Source organism: Sebastes umbrosus, chromosome 2 (genome assembly GCF_015220745.1).
Source record: "Sebastes umbrosus isolate fSebUmb1 chromosome 2, fSebUmb1.pri, whole genome shotgun sequence".
Taxonomy (NCBI): Eukaryota; Metazoa; Chordata; class Actinopteri; order Perciformes; family Sebastidae; genus Sebastes; species Sebastes umbrosus.
Window position 1 is genome coordinate 16,860,787 of NC_051270.1, and position 16,219 is coordinate 16,877,005.

Below are 16,219 nucleotides of genomic sequence, written 5' to 3' on the forward strand. Positions count from 1 at the left end.
AATACAAATAAAAAATAAAATCTGTGGTCCCCAATAGAGAAGCAGTGCTCAGTTATATTAGTTTTGAAATTTTGGCCTATTTTGGGTTGTCCCATAAGTGGGTTTCCTGTTCTGTCACCAGTAACTAAGCATCACTTCCAACATCATTAAATACACACATTTTTTTGTCAATATTTGATAAATAATAATTTACAGGGTAATTTCAGCGATTACTAATATTTTTTTATTTTGTTGCAATACCACCAGTGGAGTTTACATACTATATTTGTGTGGCTTAAAGGGACTGTTTGTAAGAATCAGAAATGCTTGTTAACAGCGACACCTGTGGCCGTTAAGTCAACGAAAGTCAGCGTCGGGCACGCGCTTGTAATATTTATATATAGTTATTTCTGCACAAACGTCCACTGTACATTTAATAGATATTCTCAGAGCTACGAAGTCTTCTGCAGTGTGTAGTGTGCGCGCATGCACGTGAGGTGGAGCGAGCTGAGTGAAGGCAAGCAGGCAGGCAGAGGAGCAGAGTACAGCAGAGACTTGTCCTCCGACTGCGGCCAACACTGTTTTGCATGACGGGCTTCACTAGATATAACTTTGAGGTTTTGGTGCTTCCGTGTAGTTTGTGTTGGAGTCTTGTCTGAACAGCGTAGCCTCACGCGAGCGCGCATATGCGAGGAAGCATATACGAGCACGCATGGGACACCAACTCGGATTGATTTATACGTGTTAGAAGTTACAAACAGTCCCTTTTAAAGCAGCAGTGGGTAGAATTGGAGCAAATATGATTTAAAAAAGTTTTTTCTTTTATAAAACGGTCACTATATCCTGCATGAGACAGGTAATCTGAAAACAATCATGTGCCTCTGTGTCCTCCGGTGCTCCTAATGGCGTCTGCAAGATTTCACAGACCGGAGGAAAACAACCAATCAGAGCCGAGCTGGAGCCTTGCCGTCTCTGAGCAGCTGTCAATCCCTCGCAAACTCTGATCAAACCGTCAAACTGTGCAGCGCTGATCAAATATGAGTCACTATTCTGTTTCTGTAATACCTATTTCTCTCCTCAAATGTTTTCAGAATCATCTTGTAGTGTACTGTTTAGCTGTAAAATGAGAAAGTTTGTGACCCGGCAGCCATGTTGAGATCAGTTGAGGAAATACCAATCACCGCCCACCAGCCGGAGCAAACGTTGACCGTTTGATCGGAGTTTGTGAGTGATTGACAGCTGCCTCTGTTGAATGAACAGCCAATAGTAATGCTCTCTCTGAAATGACCTGTGATTGGCCAAAGTCAGGCTTTAGATTTTTTTAAAGCCTGAAAACAGAGCCATGAGGAGGTGCAGAAGTCTAGTTATCTCTCAGAACATATATGCTGAAAGGTTATTATGGAATTTTTGCCTAATGATGCCAAAAACATTCTGCCTACTGCAGGTTTTACTGCGGACACCCAAAACTGCAGATTTATTATCACCTCTCCTTATTTTATTTTATTTTATTTTTCATCAGTGCCAAGTGTCTGCATTAACTGCAGGAGATGAGCACAAATCACTTCATTTTAGATGAGGAAAAATCTTAAATTTTACTTCAATCTGCATTTTTCTACACAGCAGGCTGATGCTTAAAAAACATCCAGTCAAGTGCAGCAGCAGCACAAAATGAATGCACCATTGATATTAACAGGTGTAATGTTGATGTCCATTGCCTGACACTGATAAACTGACTGAAAAGTTGCACCTCTACAGTGACGCATAGGGCCATAGAGCCACTTGTGTGAGAGATACAGAGAGAATGGATGTTTCAGTACAGTGAGCACGGTAATAATTCAGTTGGACAATACATGTTGAAGAGACTGCCACAGGATTGGGAGTATCCGCTGTTCTGTGGAACCTTACTGTAATTATGTTATTATTGCATAACACAGTAGTGGAAACTGATCAACCTGGTTTTGATCTCCATGTTCGCATACTTTCCTTTTGCTGAATCATCCTCAAGGCAATATGACAAATGAGCTTCACCTCAGACCTTTCTGTGGAGTGGTTGGAAATTAGCACCAGGCAAATGCTGGTAAAATATGCAAGTGGCTGCTAGATTTGCTTCACTCACCTGCCAAAAAAGACAATGATAATCTATTGAATTGCCGGTAGATTTTGGAATCCACCAGCCACAGTGGCAGGTGGACAAAAAATGTAATTTCCAACCCTGAATAAGGTCAGGGTTGCTGTTTACATTATTATTATTACAGTAGTCTGGCGACCTGTCCAGGGTGTACCCTGCCTTCGCCAATGTCAGCTGGGATCGGCTCCAGCCCCCCCGCAACCCTGAATAGGATAAGCGGTTACAGATGATGGATGATTAGTAATATTATCAGTATGGCTATCATAAGCTGAATTGCCTGTTTTCTTCATTGCTGTCGTGTTACTTGAGATAATCACCACTCTTGCATGTGCGATCTGCAGCCTTTGCAGCATTACAATAACAGAGAGCACCTCTGGACAGGCCCAGTGTTGGTTTGGTAGGGAATTTATTCATCAGATTTAAGGTTTAACCAGCCTTTCAACTCCTCCTCCTTAATATCTTCTTCATTGAAGCTTCAGTGAAGATGATAGAGGGGAAACACACGCACAATACTACCAGAAATATCCTGTTTTAACTCTAGTTCACCCTATAAATTTAATTTATCAGAGTACTTTCTCCAGTCCTGCCACATCCTCCTGATTTATTAGGGCGGGTCAAAGCAGACTAAAGGAGGGAGAGGCTTGCCTTGCCTCTTAAGAAAACAAAACACAGCACTGCAAACAGTGTTAATCAAACCCAATCTGAAACACTCCAAATGGCCTTTTGCAGCACTTTCTGAATGTGTGCGCGTCAGCTGATGAGGCCAGCTGAAGAGTTAGCTGTACGGTGGGAAGCAGTCAGAAAGACAGGAAAAAGTAAGAACATGGAAGAGAGGGGAATGAGTGATAAAGGTGATGGATAGGACTGGAGCATGGGTAATTTTACTGTACATGGAAACAAACACACAGAGAGAGGGAGAGAGTCATCTGGATGGAGTTGATGTCATTGGTGTGAGGTCAGCGAGCGAGCTGGCTGAAAATCAATAATTTCCTAGAACAACAGACAGTGCTTGTTTCAGAACAGAGTAGTGATGAGGACAGGTCAGGGACACACAACTGGAAGGGAATAGATTCAGGGGCAGAGGGACAGAAATGTATATATAATAACACATGATGAGAGCGAGAGAGAGCGGAAAAAAGGACTGTCCAAAAGAGATTTAGGGTATGAGGAAGTGAAGGGATTAAGAGATGAGAAAAGGTTCATTGTAAAACATCCTTTCCTCAGTGTCATCCATCTCTGTCTGGATCTTCATTGTGTTCGGTGTTTCCTTCTGTCAATGTAAAAGTATACATGGCAGCAAGGTGCAGTGTAAAAAGTGCACACTAACAGACACATACAGATACTCTGAGTGAAAGAGAGTAAGCTGTTACTGAAGCAGCCAGTGTCAGGGACAGGACAGCCGGGCTATTTATCCAACAGTTTTCAGTGTTGTATATACTAACAGAGAGACAGAAATGGCCCAGACTTTCAGCAGGAACCAAAGCAGAACTGAAGCAGGTGAGGTCTGACCGACATAGCCACACTCTGAGGAAGTGTGGTGTTTCTTTCTCTGGATAAGGACATCCGATCTGGTATTAATAAGCATTCTCATTATCTTAATTCTGCCCGTATTGTGATTAAATTCTAAATATGCAAATTAATTAGGCAGAGCTGGCGGACTTGTCAACAAACATGACGCGTCTCAGGTCAAGGAAGCAAAGCCATGGACGCGAGTCATTCATTATTGAATCTCTTTTTGTTTTTGCGAGGTAAGACTTACTAGCTGCTGCTTCTCCTTGTAGCTTTTTGATGGGCTTGCTTGAGCTTGTGGGAAGAGGCAGAGTTTGTTGACCTTTCAACTTCCTCGGTGGATTTTTTTTTTTCTCTTAAGAATGTGGTCACGTTGTACAGATTGCATTTACACCTGGCTGATGTCCCAACATCTCCCAATGACTGCGGAAGAGCTGTTTTATAAACTACAGGTTAGGACCCAATATGAGTCATATATCTATTTATGTATTCAACCATGACAACAGTTATGGGACTACTGTGAGTGTGCATGTGTGGGCACCAGGATGGGATTATATAATTCAGCATTGGGACAGACCTTGAAAAGTAGGAAAATACAGTGCAATCTTTTCTTATTCTGTCCAAGAATTATCAAACTATTCCAGTTTTACAATACTGATAATACAAAAGTCTTGCTTCCAGTTGCCGGCCTCTATTCATTACAAGGATGTAGTTTGCTGACTACATAGTGTGTTTTGAAAAGGTTTTTCTCACTTAGCCAATTTGGCGATCATGCAAACCCTTATGTAAAAAATTAAGACTTTGTGTAATCTGTAAATGCGTCACTTATGTCTCCCTCCCTATGGTGCCGACTGTAACGCTATCAAAACAGTGCGTCAGGCTTTCATTCACAGCCACTTTCCTGTCGCCTGGAGTGTATTTTATAACCTTGTTTTTAGTGGTTTTTAATAGTTCCTGCATGCATCACAGGTGAAGTACAGCTGAAGTAGTTTCTAGGGTAGGTGGAACCCTCAGAAAGGATTTGCATGAGGTTTGCAAAGCTGAGTGAGTCTACCACTGAAGTCAGTCACTTGTAGCAGCCAAGTCAGTCGGTCAGTTGGTCAGGCAGCCATCCAGTCGGGAAAAGTCAGACTCCTCTCTGTCACTCTGGAAACAGTAAACCTTAAAGCAGACAATCCACTGCTATCTTTCATTCATTCATTATAATTCCTAAAGTGTTACATTACCAGAGGTTACACTCCACAACTAGAGCCTGGCCAATACTGAATGGCTGATGTCAGCTTATCACTCATATCCTTTATTGGCAAATAGTTGTGTTGGGCAATATGCACAAAAAGAGCTTGAAACAACATTAGGACTCGATACAGTTTGTCTAGCAAACTCCACTGTTTACACTACTGTACTATGCAACACCTGAGATGTCAGGCGTCTGTTGAGATTAACATGTTAATCATGTCAGGGGTCAACATCAGAAAATATACTTGCCCAAAGTAAATTTTTATTTTACAGTTTTACATTAAATAACAACAAGGACTAAAGTTAATTGTCATGTTTAATCTTTATTTAGGTAAATTAATCTAGAGTTTCGTCCACATCCTCTAACGCCACCCAACTAAACTCCTCCTTTCCATGATAATTGAAATGCCGCTTGTACTTCAGCTCATAAACTTTGTCTTTACCCATCGCCATTTTCTTGTGAGTGCCCGATCGATACTGCGAATGTGCAGCTCTCAACAGAGATGAGAAGGAAGCAAGATGGCTCTCTCTTTAGTTACTTCCATCATCAGCTCCGGAAAAAAAACAATGTGTTTACCGGTAATTCTTTTTTACCGCTAGCCCAATGGGAGTTGCTAGATTTACTAGCCCAAGGTGGCATTTTATTTGCCCCGGACAAGCTGGCAATCCTTATTGTTGAGCCCTGTATTTAAGTATAAAAAAAATGCAAAATAATTTTGCTGCAACTCTTTGATGACCAAATGTGATGGATCCTTGCTAAAAATGTGTGTTTATGTTTAGTACATAAAACAAACTGGTCGGTCAGTGTAGGCTCTATATTCCACATGATGGTAAATGTTAGTGCAGTGCAGAAAATTGTCTTTAGCTGAGTTCATGGCCGTGGCATTTGCTCCAACTAGTTCAATAATCCATGTACTTAACTAAATGGTAACCTGACTTCTTTGTTTTTCTACTGCAAGTAGTGCAGTCTTGCTGTATCTCTGTTGGGACTGCTGCAACATGACTTCTTAATGGGGGAAGTCTCCATATGTACACTCTCATACTGTAATAAGACTGCAAGTGAAGAACAAGAATGAAAGAGAATAAGGCAAAGCAGGCTGTAGGAGGAGGATGAAGCAGGAGGACTTGATCCAGGAGGAGTGAAGGAGAAGGAGAGAGGGAGAGCGCCAGATGGCAGGCAGTAGCTTATCCCTCCCTTGCTGTTCTCTGCCCTTGTGAGAGTATTGATCCGACCACGCTCACAGAAACTACACACTATCACTCTCTTTGATTCTCTCTTTATATCATTCATGTTCTCTTTCATGAGCTCATATCAGCAGACAAGTCAGCGATCAGTCATTTATCTTCCTAAAAATCCCTCTTCAGTCTGTAATTCCCGTATTGCCCCAGTTCCAACCCTCGCTCTGACTCTAGTTCATATTTCCTGGAACATCAAAGCCACCGCTTTGCCAAAATCCACGATCACTCCCTGTAAACTGACGTAGGACGAGGAAATGCTTGTGTCTGTGGGTCACCGAGCAGGAAGTGTTGAGAAGAAAGATTGGAATTTCTTTCCTCCTTTTCCTCCTCCGACTACATCATGTGAGTCTGACTAGCTGATGGTCGAGAGATAGTCGTGGAGGAAGCAGGTGTTCAGCACGCCAGTCATGACGTGAATGTGAAAGAGTCTGATTCACAGCGTCCCCACTAAGATGCATGAAAATAAATTCAGTTTTGTACTTGATGTTAGATTGCATACATTCAGTTGTTTAAGAAATAAATGCTTAAAATGTAGTTCTCATTGAACACGTGGCCTTTTGCTATCTGTCCTGTATTGAAGCAAAGGTTCATACTTTCTATCACACGGTGAAGTACTGTTTTAGATCTAAACAAGCCAGTTTGTGTTGGCTGTATTTCAACAGGTTGAACAGCGCTGCAGTCACAGATGAGACCTATAAATATGCAGGCAAATTGGTCTTTTGTCAACACAGAGCCCATACAGTATATGGTACATTTAGTCTAGACACAAAGTCTAGTATATTTACCATGTTGTGACCAACCACAATCCTCCTCCTAACCATCCCAACAATGATGCAAAGAAAATGTGTTCTAATTACTTGACAGAAAATACAAAAATTCATAATAAATCGGCAAATCTCTCTAGCTTACTAGTTAACCGGCTTTGTCATCTGACCACACTGCTGAGAAATCTTTATTGCAGTAATCTTGACAACAGTTATCAAAGAAAATTGAGAAATACAGAGACACATACACGTCCACCCTTGCACTAAATGTAGTAACTAATCACTTAAAACTTACAAACTGTTAACCCTGCAGTAGAAGTGGGCCCTCCCGCTACATAAAACAGGTTAATACGACAGCAGCTGCATTCCCACATTTGACTCAACAAGAGTAGGTTTAAAGCATGATGTAATATACTGTGAGAAATGAGTGGTCATGGGTGACAGGAAGGCAGTAATGAAATAATTTAAACTGTCGGTCTGTCTGTCCACCACTTTGGTTTAAACTGAAACAACTGCTGGATGGATTGCAGTTTTGATTGAGATTTCTGAACTACTGGATGGACTGCCATGACATTAAATGTCACTACTGTTACTACATTCATGGATCAATTGAGATCGCTGTGACGATCCTCTGACTTTTCATCCAGCACCATCATCTGAAAATGTCAATTTGTCCAATAGTTTTGTTTATGACCAAATAGAGTGGTATACAGTGATGATGTATTTTTTGTGGGCCAACCTGGAAGTTAGCATCACCCTGGTCCCTCGACAAAAAGCCAATGGGACTTTTCCATTGAGTTTTGGATTATTGCAGAAAATAAGATCTCTGGCAAACAAACGTTTAGGATACTTATATGTTCTGTTCAGCAATATAATCTCCACAAACACCACTTTTATGATTTTTTAAGTGTGAATGCAGTCGCTGGCAGTAAAAAGCTAGCGTTAGGCTATAAACAAACTACACCACATTCGCATGAATGCCAGCACAACGAGGCTGTAAAGTCGGCGTGATGACGTTTAGTAGTCTCATTTAGCCACTTGTTAGCAACCGTCTTTTTAAAGACATATATAAGTCTTAAAAATGAATGAGTGGGATGTTTACTGACGTATTTTACATCGTAGAACAAAACATTAAAATCTCTTAAGCTTGTGTTAACCACAGACCTTATTTTAGGCATCTAACTAAAACCCCATTGACTTCCAGACGAGGGAACCGGAAATGCTAAAATGCTAACTCATTTCCAGGTTTTAGGACTCATTCCTGTAGCACGTTATACCTGCAAAACATTTCCAACATTTCAATCAGCTTCAGCTGAACTTTGTGTTCAGTGGTTATTAGCAAATGTTAGCATGCTAACATACTGAAATAAAATGGTGAACATGGTAAACATTATACCTGCTTTGCATCACTGTGAGCATGTTAGCATGCTGACGTTAGCCGTAGCTCAAACCGCTGCTTTGCCTAAATCCAGTCTCACAGAGCTGCTAGCATGGCTGTAAACTCTTAGTCTTGTACTAAGTTTGCAAACTCAAAGCTTTACATTGAATGAATGATAACCCAAAACAATTCTTCAAAATCTTGCCCACCACAGTACAAACTATAACATCACAATGCTGTTATGAAGTTAAACTGATGTCTGCTTAACACCAGGACGCTACAGGTATTTTTTTAACTGGTCCAACATTGTACTGAACATGGGGTTTATATATTTCTGGGTAGTGAGTGTAAATGCATTCTTATGAAGGTTTATCAGTCTGGCTTGTGTAGTATTGGTGTCTGTCCACTACTATGGTCTGTGTGGATAGTATTGGAACATGTCCCAGTAGTTTAAAAGCTTTGGGACGTGGCCCAGAGCGCTCCTGACTGAAGAACAGGAGGAGCCCTGTTTGACTCTGCTGACTGACCAGAATCTCTCTCTCTCTCTCTCTCTCTCTCTGTCTCTCTCTTGCTCTCTCGCTCTCTCTCTCTCTCTCTCTCTCTCTCTCTCTCTCTCTCGCTCTCTCTCTCTCACTCTGCCTTTTTTCTCTCCCTCCTCTCAGTGACACCACTGTCCAGTCTTAGCTGCAGTACTGACTGATGACTGGGCTGTGACTGTGTGTTTTGCAGATGGCCGCGAGCAGTAGCTGACTACGCCGCCGGGAGTTCCCCCTCTCTGACTCTGCCACCTGCAAATATGAATGGTAAGACCACTGCAGTGTGCGTGTGTAGAGTGCTGTGTGCTTTTTGGCTCTGCAGATCTGCTGAGGCCAACACATTGCTAGTTCTAGTAATAATTCCCAGTTCGATGCATATGTATGGCTGAACACACACTATGTCTCTCACTGTTTGTATGACTGAGGTTTTTAATCTTAAAAGCTCCACTGCCCTTCTCTGGACCAGCGTACTTTTAGTCCTACATTTAGGACATTTTGTTGTGGTCATTATTAAGTCCATTTCTTTCCATGTTTTGACACTAGCCGTGTTTATGGTGCCAGTGACAGGACTAAAGTTACAGGACCTGTGTATGTTTTGTCCATTCACTGCGTCCGCTGATGGACCGTGGAGTAAACACTGATGTGTAGTCAGCCTCAGTGACAGTGTTGTTCTGCCCTCCTGTCTGAACAAAGTGACACACTAACAGCGCGCTTCATTATCACTTTGTCAATATCAGTGCATTCCCAACTCCTGACTGCCACTGAGGCTGGCCTCTGGCTTCTCTCTCATCTCATCTGTGCGTGTGTCTAACTTTTTTGTAATCATGTAACGTGTGTGCTTGTCGGCTTTGCTCAGATTTATGTGTTGTCTGTGTGATTTATTTAAACTGTGAGAAGGTAAAACAGCCGCAGGCCTGTTCAAGGAGCAGGTTTACTCAGTCTAACCCAGAATTCCCTCACATACGCATACTGATATAAATAGATCTCCTTTTATTCATCAAAGTGAGATAATTCTGCTTCTTAGAACTAGGGCTGCAACTAACGATTATTTTCATTGTTGATTAATCTGTCAATTATTTTCTCGATTAATTGATTAGTTGTTTATTCTATAAAATATCAGAAAATTATGAAAAATGTTGATCAGTGTTTCCTAAAGTCCAAGATAATGTCCTCAAATGTCTTGTTTTGTCCATCACTTAAAGATATTCAGTTTACTGTCATAGAGGAGTAACGAAACCAGAAATTATTCACATTTACGAAGCTGAAATCAGAGAATTTTGAGCTTTTTTTCCCCTTAAAAATGACTCAAACCGATTAATCGATTATCAAAATAGGTGGCGATTAATTTAATTGTTAACAACTAATCGATTAGTTGTTGCAGCTCTACTTGGAACACACCAATGGTGACAGGGCTGACATTCATCTAAAGAGAATGGCTATGTCTCATGTTTGGTGCTTCACACTTTGACACTTGGATCTTTTTCTCTCTAGGTGGTCCAAGTGTATGGGCGATCTCTCCAGAGGAGAGGGACAAACATGATCAGAAGTTTGACACCCTCTCCCCATCAATGGGCTATGTCTCAGGTAGACACACCAACACACACGTTATGATCACACAGACTGTTGCTGCATCACGCTCACAGTGATTTCCCTGCCAGTATATTTCATAATGCCGTTTTACCAGGACACATCCTTCAGCCAATAACACACAGGCGCATGTAAATAGAAGTAGCTATTCTAACAAATGTTGTTGACATGCTCAGGTGATAAGGCAAATATATACACACATGTACAAGCACACAAATACTGTGGGTATAGTGATAGTGATGTATTGTATGCAGAGACATTTTTCCGTTTTGCATGCAGGATAATCTCAATTTTCTTGTGTTTCTTCCCTTTCTGTCTCTTTCTGTAGGGGAGCAGGCAAGGAAGTTTTTACTCCAATCAGGGCTACCTCCTTCAGTTTTGGCTCAGATATGGTGAGAAACACACACACTCTCATACTCACACAAACATTTCTGAGTGATGGGAAGTCTCTGGAAGTTTTCACTTAAATCTATACTTGAAGCACAAGATCTTAACTGGTGACTCTCTCTGTTTTTCCTCTTGTCTCTCAGGACTCTGGCTGACATGAATAAAGACGGGAAGATGGACAGGTTGGAGTTTTCCATCGCTATGAAGCTCATAAAGCTAAAACTCCAGGGCACACAGCTTCCCTCAGCACTGCCAATCATCATGAAGCAGCCTCCAGTGCACGCTCCCAGCCTCAATAACCCCACCTCGTCCTTGACCAACCCAGCCTATGGTACAGTATTATTACTATTATTATAAACTGTATGTGGAAGTTAGTTAGCGAGGAACTTTACTGTCCACAATGAATGTTTCATTCGCATCAACAGGCATAGCCTTGAACACAAAAAGAAATGTGTAGATTAAAAGATGTAAATGCATTAGGGCTGTCATATTCGTTTTAACGCCGCTCTAATTTCTTTAACGCATTAACGCAACCTGCGATTTTTTGGTTGTCGCGGAATCAGTTTTAAAGCTGGAGTTAAGATACTGGCATCATATGAAAAAAGAAAACCTAAGGAATCCACTGGTACCAACCATGTCATACTAGGATGGAGGCTAAATAACGCTCCAAACTTGCCCTAAATCTTTGCAAGGAAAAACTGGCATGGCCATTTTCAAAGGGGTCCCTTGACCTGAAAATGGGTTCTATGGGCACACTGACACACTGACAGCTGTTGTTGCCTGTTGGGCTTGAGTTTGCCACGTTATGATTTGAGTATATTCTTTATGCTAAAAGCAGCATATTTGCCCACTCCTATGTTGATAAAAGTATTAAATACTTGATAAATCTCCCATTAAGGTACAATTTGAACAGATAAAAAATGTGTGATTAATTTGAGATCAATCGCGATTAATCATGGACAATCATGCAATTAATTGCAATTCATATTTTAATCGATTGACAGCCCTAAAATGTAAATACGAAAAATTCATCTGGGGATTTTAACAAAGCTAAGTATGTGACTGATCTCCATACATGTTTGTGCACATGCATTTTGACTGCTATGTCATCTGATTGGTGTACCTATTATTGTGGCGTGTGTGTGTGTCTTAGGCATGGCTTCTAACATGTCCATGATGTCCGGGACAAACCTTGCTATGTTGACCCCTGTCTCCATGGCAACCCCTGGACTCTCACCTATGACACCAATGATGGGCCTCACCCCTTTGGTTCCTACAGCAACAGGCATGAGCCCTCTAATAGCCTCCACCTCGCCGAGGCCCCTGATGCCCACCGGGGGAAGCGCCACCCTGCCAAACGGCACCATGGGAATGCTCCATGCAGGATTGGCTTCTGGTACAGATGATTTTTATTATTTCTGGTTCCTCTCCTCTTTTTTTACCTCTGCTGTGGTATTGTGTCATAATTAGGGTCTCCTGTATGATTAAATACATTCATCTGTCCTTTGATTATCACTTGAAAGTTGCTTATTTTTTCAGAAAATGCCCTGCTCTGAGAGTAAATATTGTGTATGTTTGCAGCAAAGTGTAGATGATGATATATTTCTGAGGGGAAAAGGACTGAATCCTGGCCTGGTTTTGCAGAGTCAGATCTCTCTGTCTCATCTCCATACTAATAGCCTCCCTGTCCTTGGCAAGCTTGGCTGGATGGCAGTATATTACTGACCCACTGTAGGGCCCCCTCCCCTTTTTCCCTTTCTGAAACTGTAACAAAAAAGCATCAAGATTTTATGGCAGTGGTTAATGGCTACTATAAAATGCCATCATTATATTGCAGATAATTATATGGAAGTATGTAATGAATATGTGTGTGTGTGTGTGTGTGCTTTGTGTTATCAGGCATACCTCGCTCTATATCCCCCTACTCCTCTCCGCTCGGATTCTCCTCTTCTGGTATGAACAAGGCCTCATCGCTGATGGACTTAGCATCTATCAGGTAAAACACACAAGCAAAAACACACAAGCACTAAGCAATTTCCCCTTTTGCACAATCAGTGCCTCATTTGTCTTGTGTCTTAAAACACGCTGGACTTCCTGAAGATTGGTGCATTGAGCTTGTATTTTTGTGTCGTCTCTGTTTGTCTTTCAGCTCCTCTTCCTCATCCCCCTCTGCGCTGTCCCCCATGGTTACTGTTCCCAGCGACTGGGCCGTGCCACATGCCTCCAGACTCAAATACAGACAGCAGTTCAACGGCTTGGATAAATACATGACAGGATATCTCAGTGGTACGAACTGTGTGTGTGTATGTGAACAATGTGGTGGCCTGTAATGCAGGCGTGGATCTTCATGAACAACAGTCTGATGATTTCATAACGGTTGCCTCCCTCTTTCTTTCTATGTGTGTCAAGTCATAAGTCACTCTAAGGAAGTGGAGGCTGTGTCTGCCCCAGTTGTGGGTGTGTCAGACACAGGGGCAATTTCTTAACACACACACACACAGCCAAGTATGCATTTGCCTTTTCGTTCTGTTACTGCAAGCCTTGTTGGACCTGTTCTTTTGAAATAGCCATGATGCAGTCAAACGGCAATCATGCATGCATGCGTCCAAACACACTCACTCACTTCAGACACACTTGCAGATGATTTCCTCACAGTGTGACTTTGCACATTATGTGCACTCCAGCACATCAAATAAATGACTCGAATGGCTTTTTAGCAGTTTTTTGAGCTATTGGTCCAATCTCTTCGTAGATTATAGCATATCAGACAAGAGCTTTCTGTTAAATAAACCATGACCTGTTAAAAAAAGGCTGACTGTTGTTCATACTTTCTGTGCTGCCATTCACATATTTTTATGTACATTTTGAAGTATCGCATTAGAAAACAACTATTGAAACACGGCTACTGTCACAGTCCTTTTGATCATCATCTCTTGTATGATCTCTTATATGTTAAAAAGGTTCTAATTTCCTATTTCAACATTAGACTTTTTTTTACACTTTTAATAAATCATGGAGAGAACCTGAAATCTGTCTTGGGAACCAGTCGTGATGATGCATGGGACTGCCCTCTTTGTTCACCTGCCACATTTTAAATTAATGAGTAAATGGGCACATACTGTACAGGTCATGACACACACCCTTGACGCTTTGTCCACCACGCCGACACATCATCTGTGCCATACAGGTGCTCTGACATGTGTCACTCTTGTTGCCAGGTCAGCAGGTGAGAGGTGCCATGGCGACCACGATGCTGACTCAGACACAGCTGGCTTCCATCTGGTGAGAATATGTTTGTGTATCTGTACATGTCCTGTGGTTTGCTACTGTGCTGTGTTTAAGAGCCAAAGCCAGGTTTGGCAGCCAGGCGTAAGAAACTTCATTCCACTGTAGCTGGTATGACAAAAGGCAATTGTTTGTTAAGGAAGCATTTGTTTACAAGTCAAGGCTGCTCTTACTATCGATTACCAGTAAATACAAGGAAATAAAGTTTTTTATAAAATGTGTTTTAAGGGGAGACACCCCAAGTGAATAGGGTAACATTTGTAACAAATAGATAACAATAGTGAGTGAGTACTGAACAGCCTATGTGGATTCTATATGGATTGTAAATTTCATACATTTTGCAAGAAAAAATGTTAACTAATAGATATCACCATGAAACTTCCCCAGTTGATTTCTTACATTAAGACAATAATTTTTTTGTATTACAAGTTTTCTGAAATTGTATGTTTAAATATACAAATCAAGCATTATATATTGCTAACTTTTAGTGAATTTAGGAGAAATCTACAAACACAAATAGACAAAGTAGTAAAATAAACACCTAAATGTGTATTTTGGATGTTTTCTTCCCATTAATCTGAAAGAAATGTGTTAGAGAAGCAAAATAACCCCAAAACTCCAAAATATTGACCGGTCCATGAAAAACAATGTTTTTGCCTTGGCTGTCTTGCCTTAACTGTAATTTATAATACTGTACCTCTGCTGTGATTTTTTTTTTTTTGGTTTTAACTCCTCAAATCCTTTTCGTATGCCAATGATCCCTATAACACGTCCCTATATCTTGTGCCTCAACTTATAGACTGGACATGTCAATGTAGCTCAGAATCCATAAGTAGCTGAAAAGTTTAGTCGCTAACCTTAACTAGCAAGTTCAGCCTAACATAAATGTGAAAACAGAAAGTTGTAATCATTTTGAAAACCTTCTCTAATGGTGCAACAATATTTCCTAGTTGGCTTAAAGTACATTCCTATCCTGTATGTAATTGTCAGTATGAAATCATGTATAAACCTTGCACCCTCCCGCAGGACTTTAGCTGATGTGGATAAAGACGGCAAGCTAAAAGCTGAGGAGTTTATTCTGGCAATGCATCTCGTGGACATGGCAAAGACTGGACAACCGCTGCCGCTAACACTGCCAACTGAACTGGTACCACCCTCACAGAGGTATGTGCAAAACACATATGCCGCAATTTAACAAAAACATTGCAAATACGCTCTTACAGTAAATATACGTTTTTTTCGTAGGTTAAGTACATTAAACATGGACTACATTAATGTATATGTTTATTTAATATTTTGATTATTATCCATGTTCCAGGGGTGCAGTGAATGGATCCGGCTCTTCTCTCTATGCAGCTCTGACTGATAACTTGGACATAGAACCTCCACAGAAAAACAAACCCAACCGTGAGTACTCACACTACGTACCAACCCTAAACAGTGTTTACAGAGAGTCTAACTGCTGCATTATGTTCAGTCTTGTTCTCCATTACTAAGATAATGCAAGGCCACATCAATACCTACTAACCAGATAAGATCACTCAGTATAATCAGTGGCTATGGCTCTCATAACTTAATAGCATAAACATACATACTGTATATTGTTGTGACATACACAGTGGCCACTTGCAGCAGCCTAAAGTCTAAACTGTGGCCAGTCAAGGGCAGCCAAGTGACTCTAAGTGTAGGGCAGCACCCTTTGGTGTTGGGTTTGTACACACTATCATCTTACACACAGTCACACGTTGGAGCAGCTAGAATTAAAGGTTGCATCAAGTGTTTTTAAATATTAAGTTAACGGCGAAATGCTATTTTAAAATCCCTAAATCTCCTAAACATCAATTACAATCTCATAACCCTGTCTATCATTATTTTTCATTGGCAGTTTTACTGAAACTACAAATCAGTTTTAAATTTACACACATTTCTGTTTTAACTGTCCATTATCCTCCTTTTCAAACACACAGGCTCAAATAAGTCATCAGTAATTATTCAAATAAGTTATTAACATGTTCTCAAAAAGATGTGTTGAAGTTTGTGTACCCATTGAAGTGTATAATTCACATTAGCAATACTGTAAAAGAGGATTCATCCCGGGGTATATTTAAAACATTTACTGCTTAAACCTAATTAAGATAAGTTCTTTATTCATTCAAACAATAGGGGAGGGGCAAAAATCAATACAGCATAG

The 16,219-nt window shown here is 40.9% G+C and overlaps 1 protein-coding gene across 3 annotated transcripts in view; it reads left to right on the forward strand.

The window, feature by feature from the left end:
• itsn2b (intersectin 2b) overlaps nucleotides 1–16,219 on the forward strand; it is a 39,376-nt gene that overhangs the window by 1,194 nt on the left and 21,963 nt on the right. For 2 of the 3 annotated variants that reach the window (XM_037795215.1, XM_037795198.1), the window contains exons 2-11: nucleotides 8,963–9,036; nucleotides 10,261–10,353; nucleotides 10,685–10,748; nucleotides 10,887–11,074; nucleotides 11,897–12,139; nucleotides 12,643–12,739; nucleotides 12,893–13,029; nucleotides 13,962–14,025; nucleotides 15,055–15,192; nucleotides 15,347–15,435. In XM_037795215.1, coding sequence (XP_037651143.1) covers nucleotides 9,030–9,036; nucleotides 10,261–10,353; nucleotides 10,685–10,748; nucleotides 10,887–11,074; nucleotides 11,897–12,139; nucleotides 12,643–12,739; nucleotides 12,893–13,029; nucleotides 13,962–14,025; nucleotides 15,055–15,192; nucleotides 15,347–15,435 — 1,120 coding nt within the window. In that variant the 5' untranslated portion in view covers nucleotides 8,963–9,029. Of the gene's footprint in view, nucleotides 1–8,895; nucleotides 9,037–10,260; nucleotides 10,354–10,684; nucleotides 10,749–10,886; nucleotides 11,075–11,896; nucleotides 12,140–12,642; nucleotides 12,740–12,892; nucleotides 13,030–13,961; nucleotides 14,026–15,054; nucleotides 15,193–15,346; nucleotides 15,436–16,219 lie in introns of all 3 variants that reach the window. The other variant, XM_037795206.1, reaches the window with a different exon arrangement.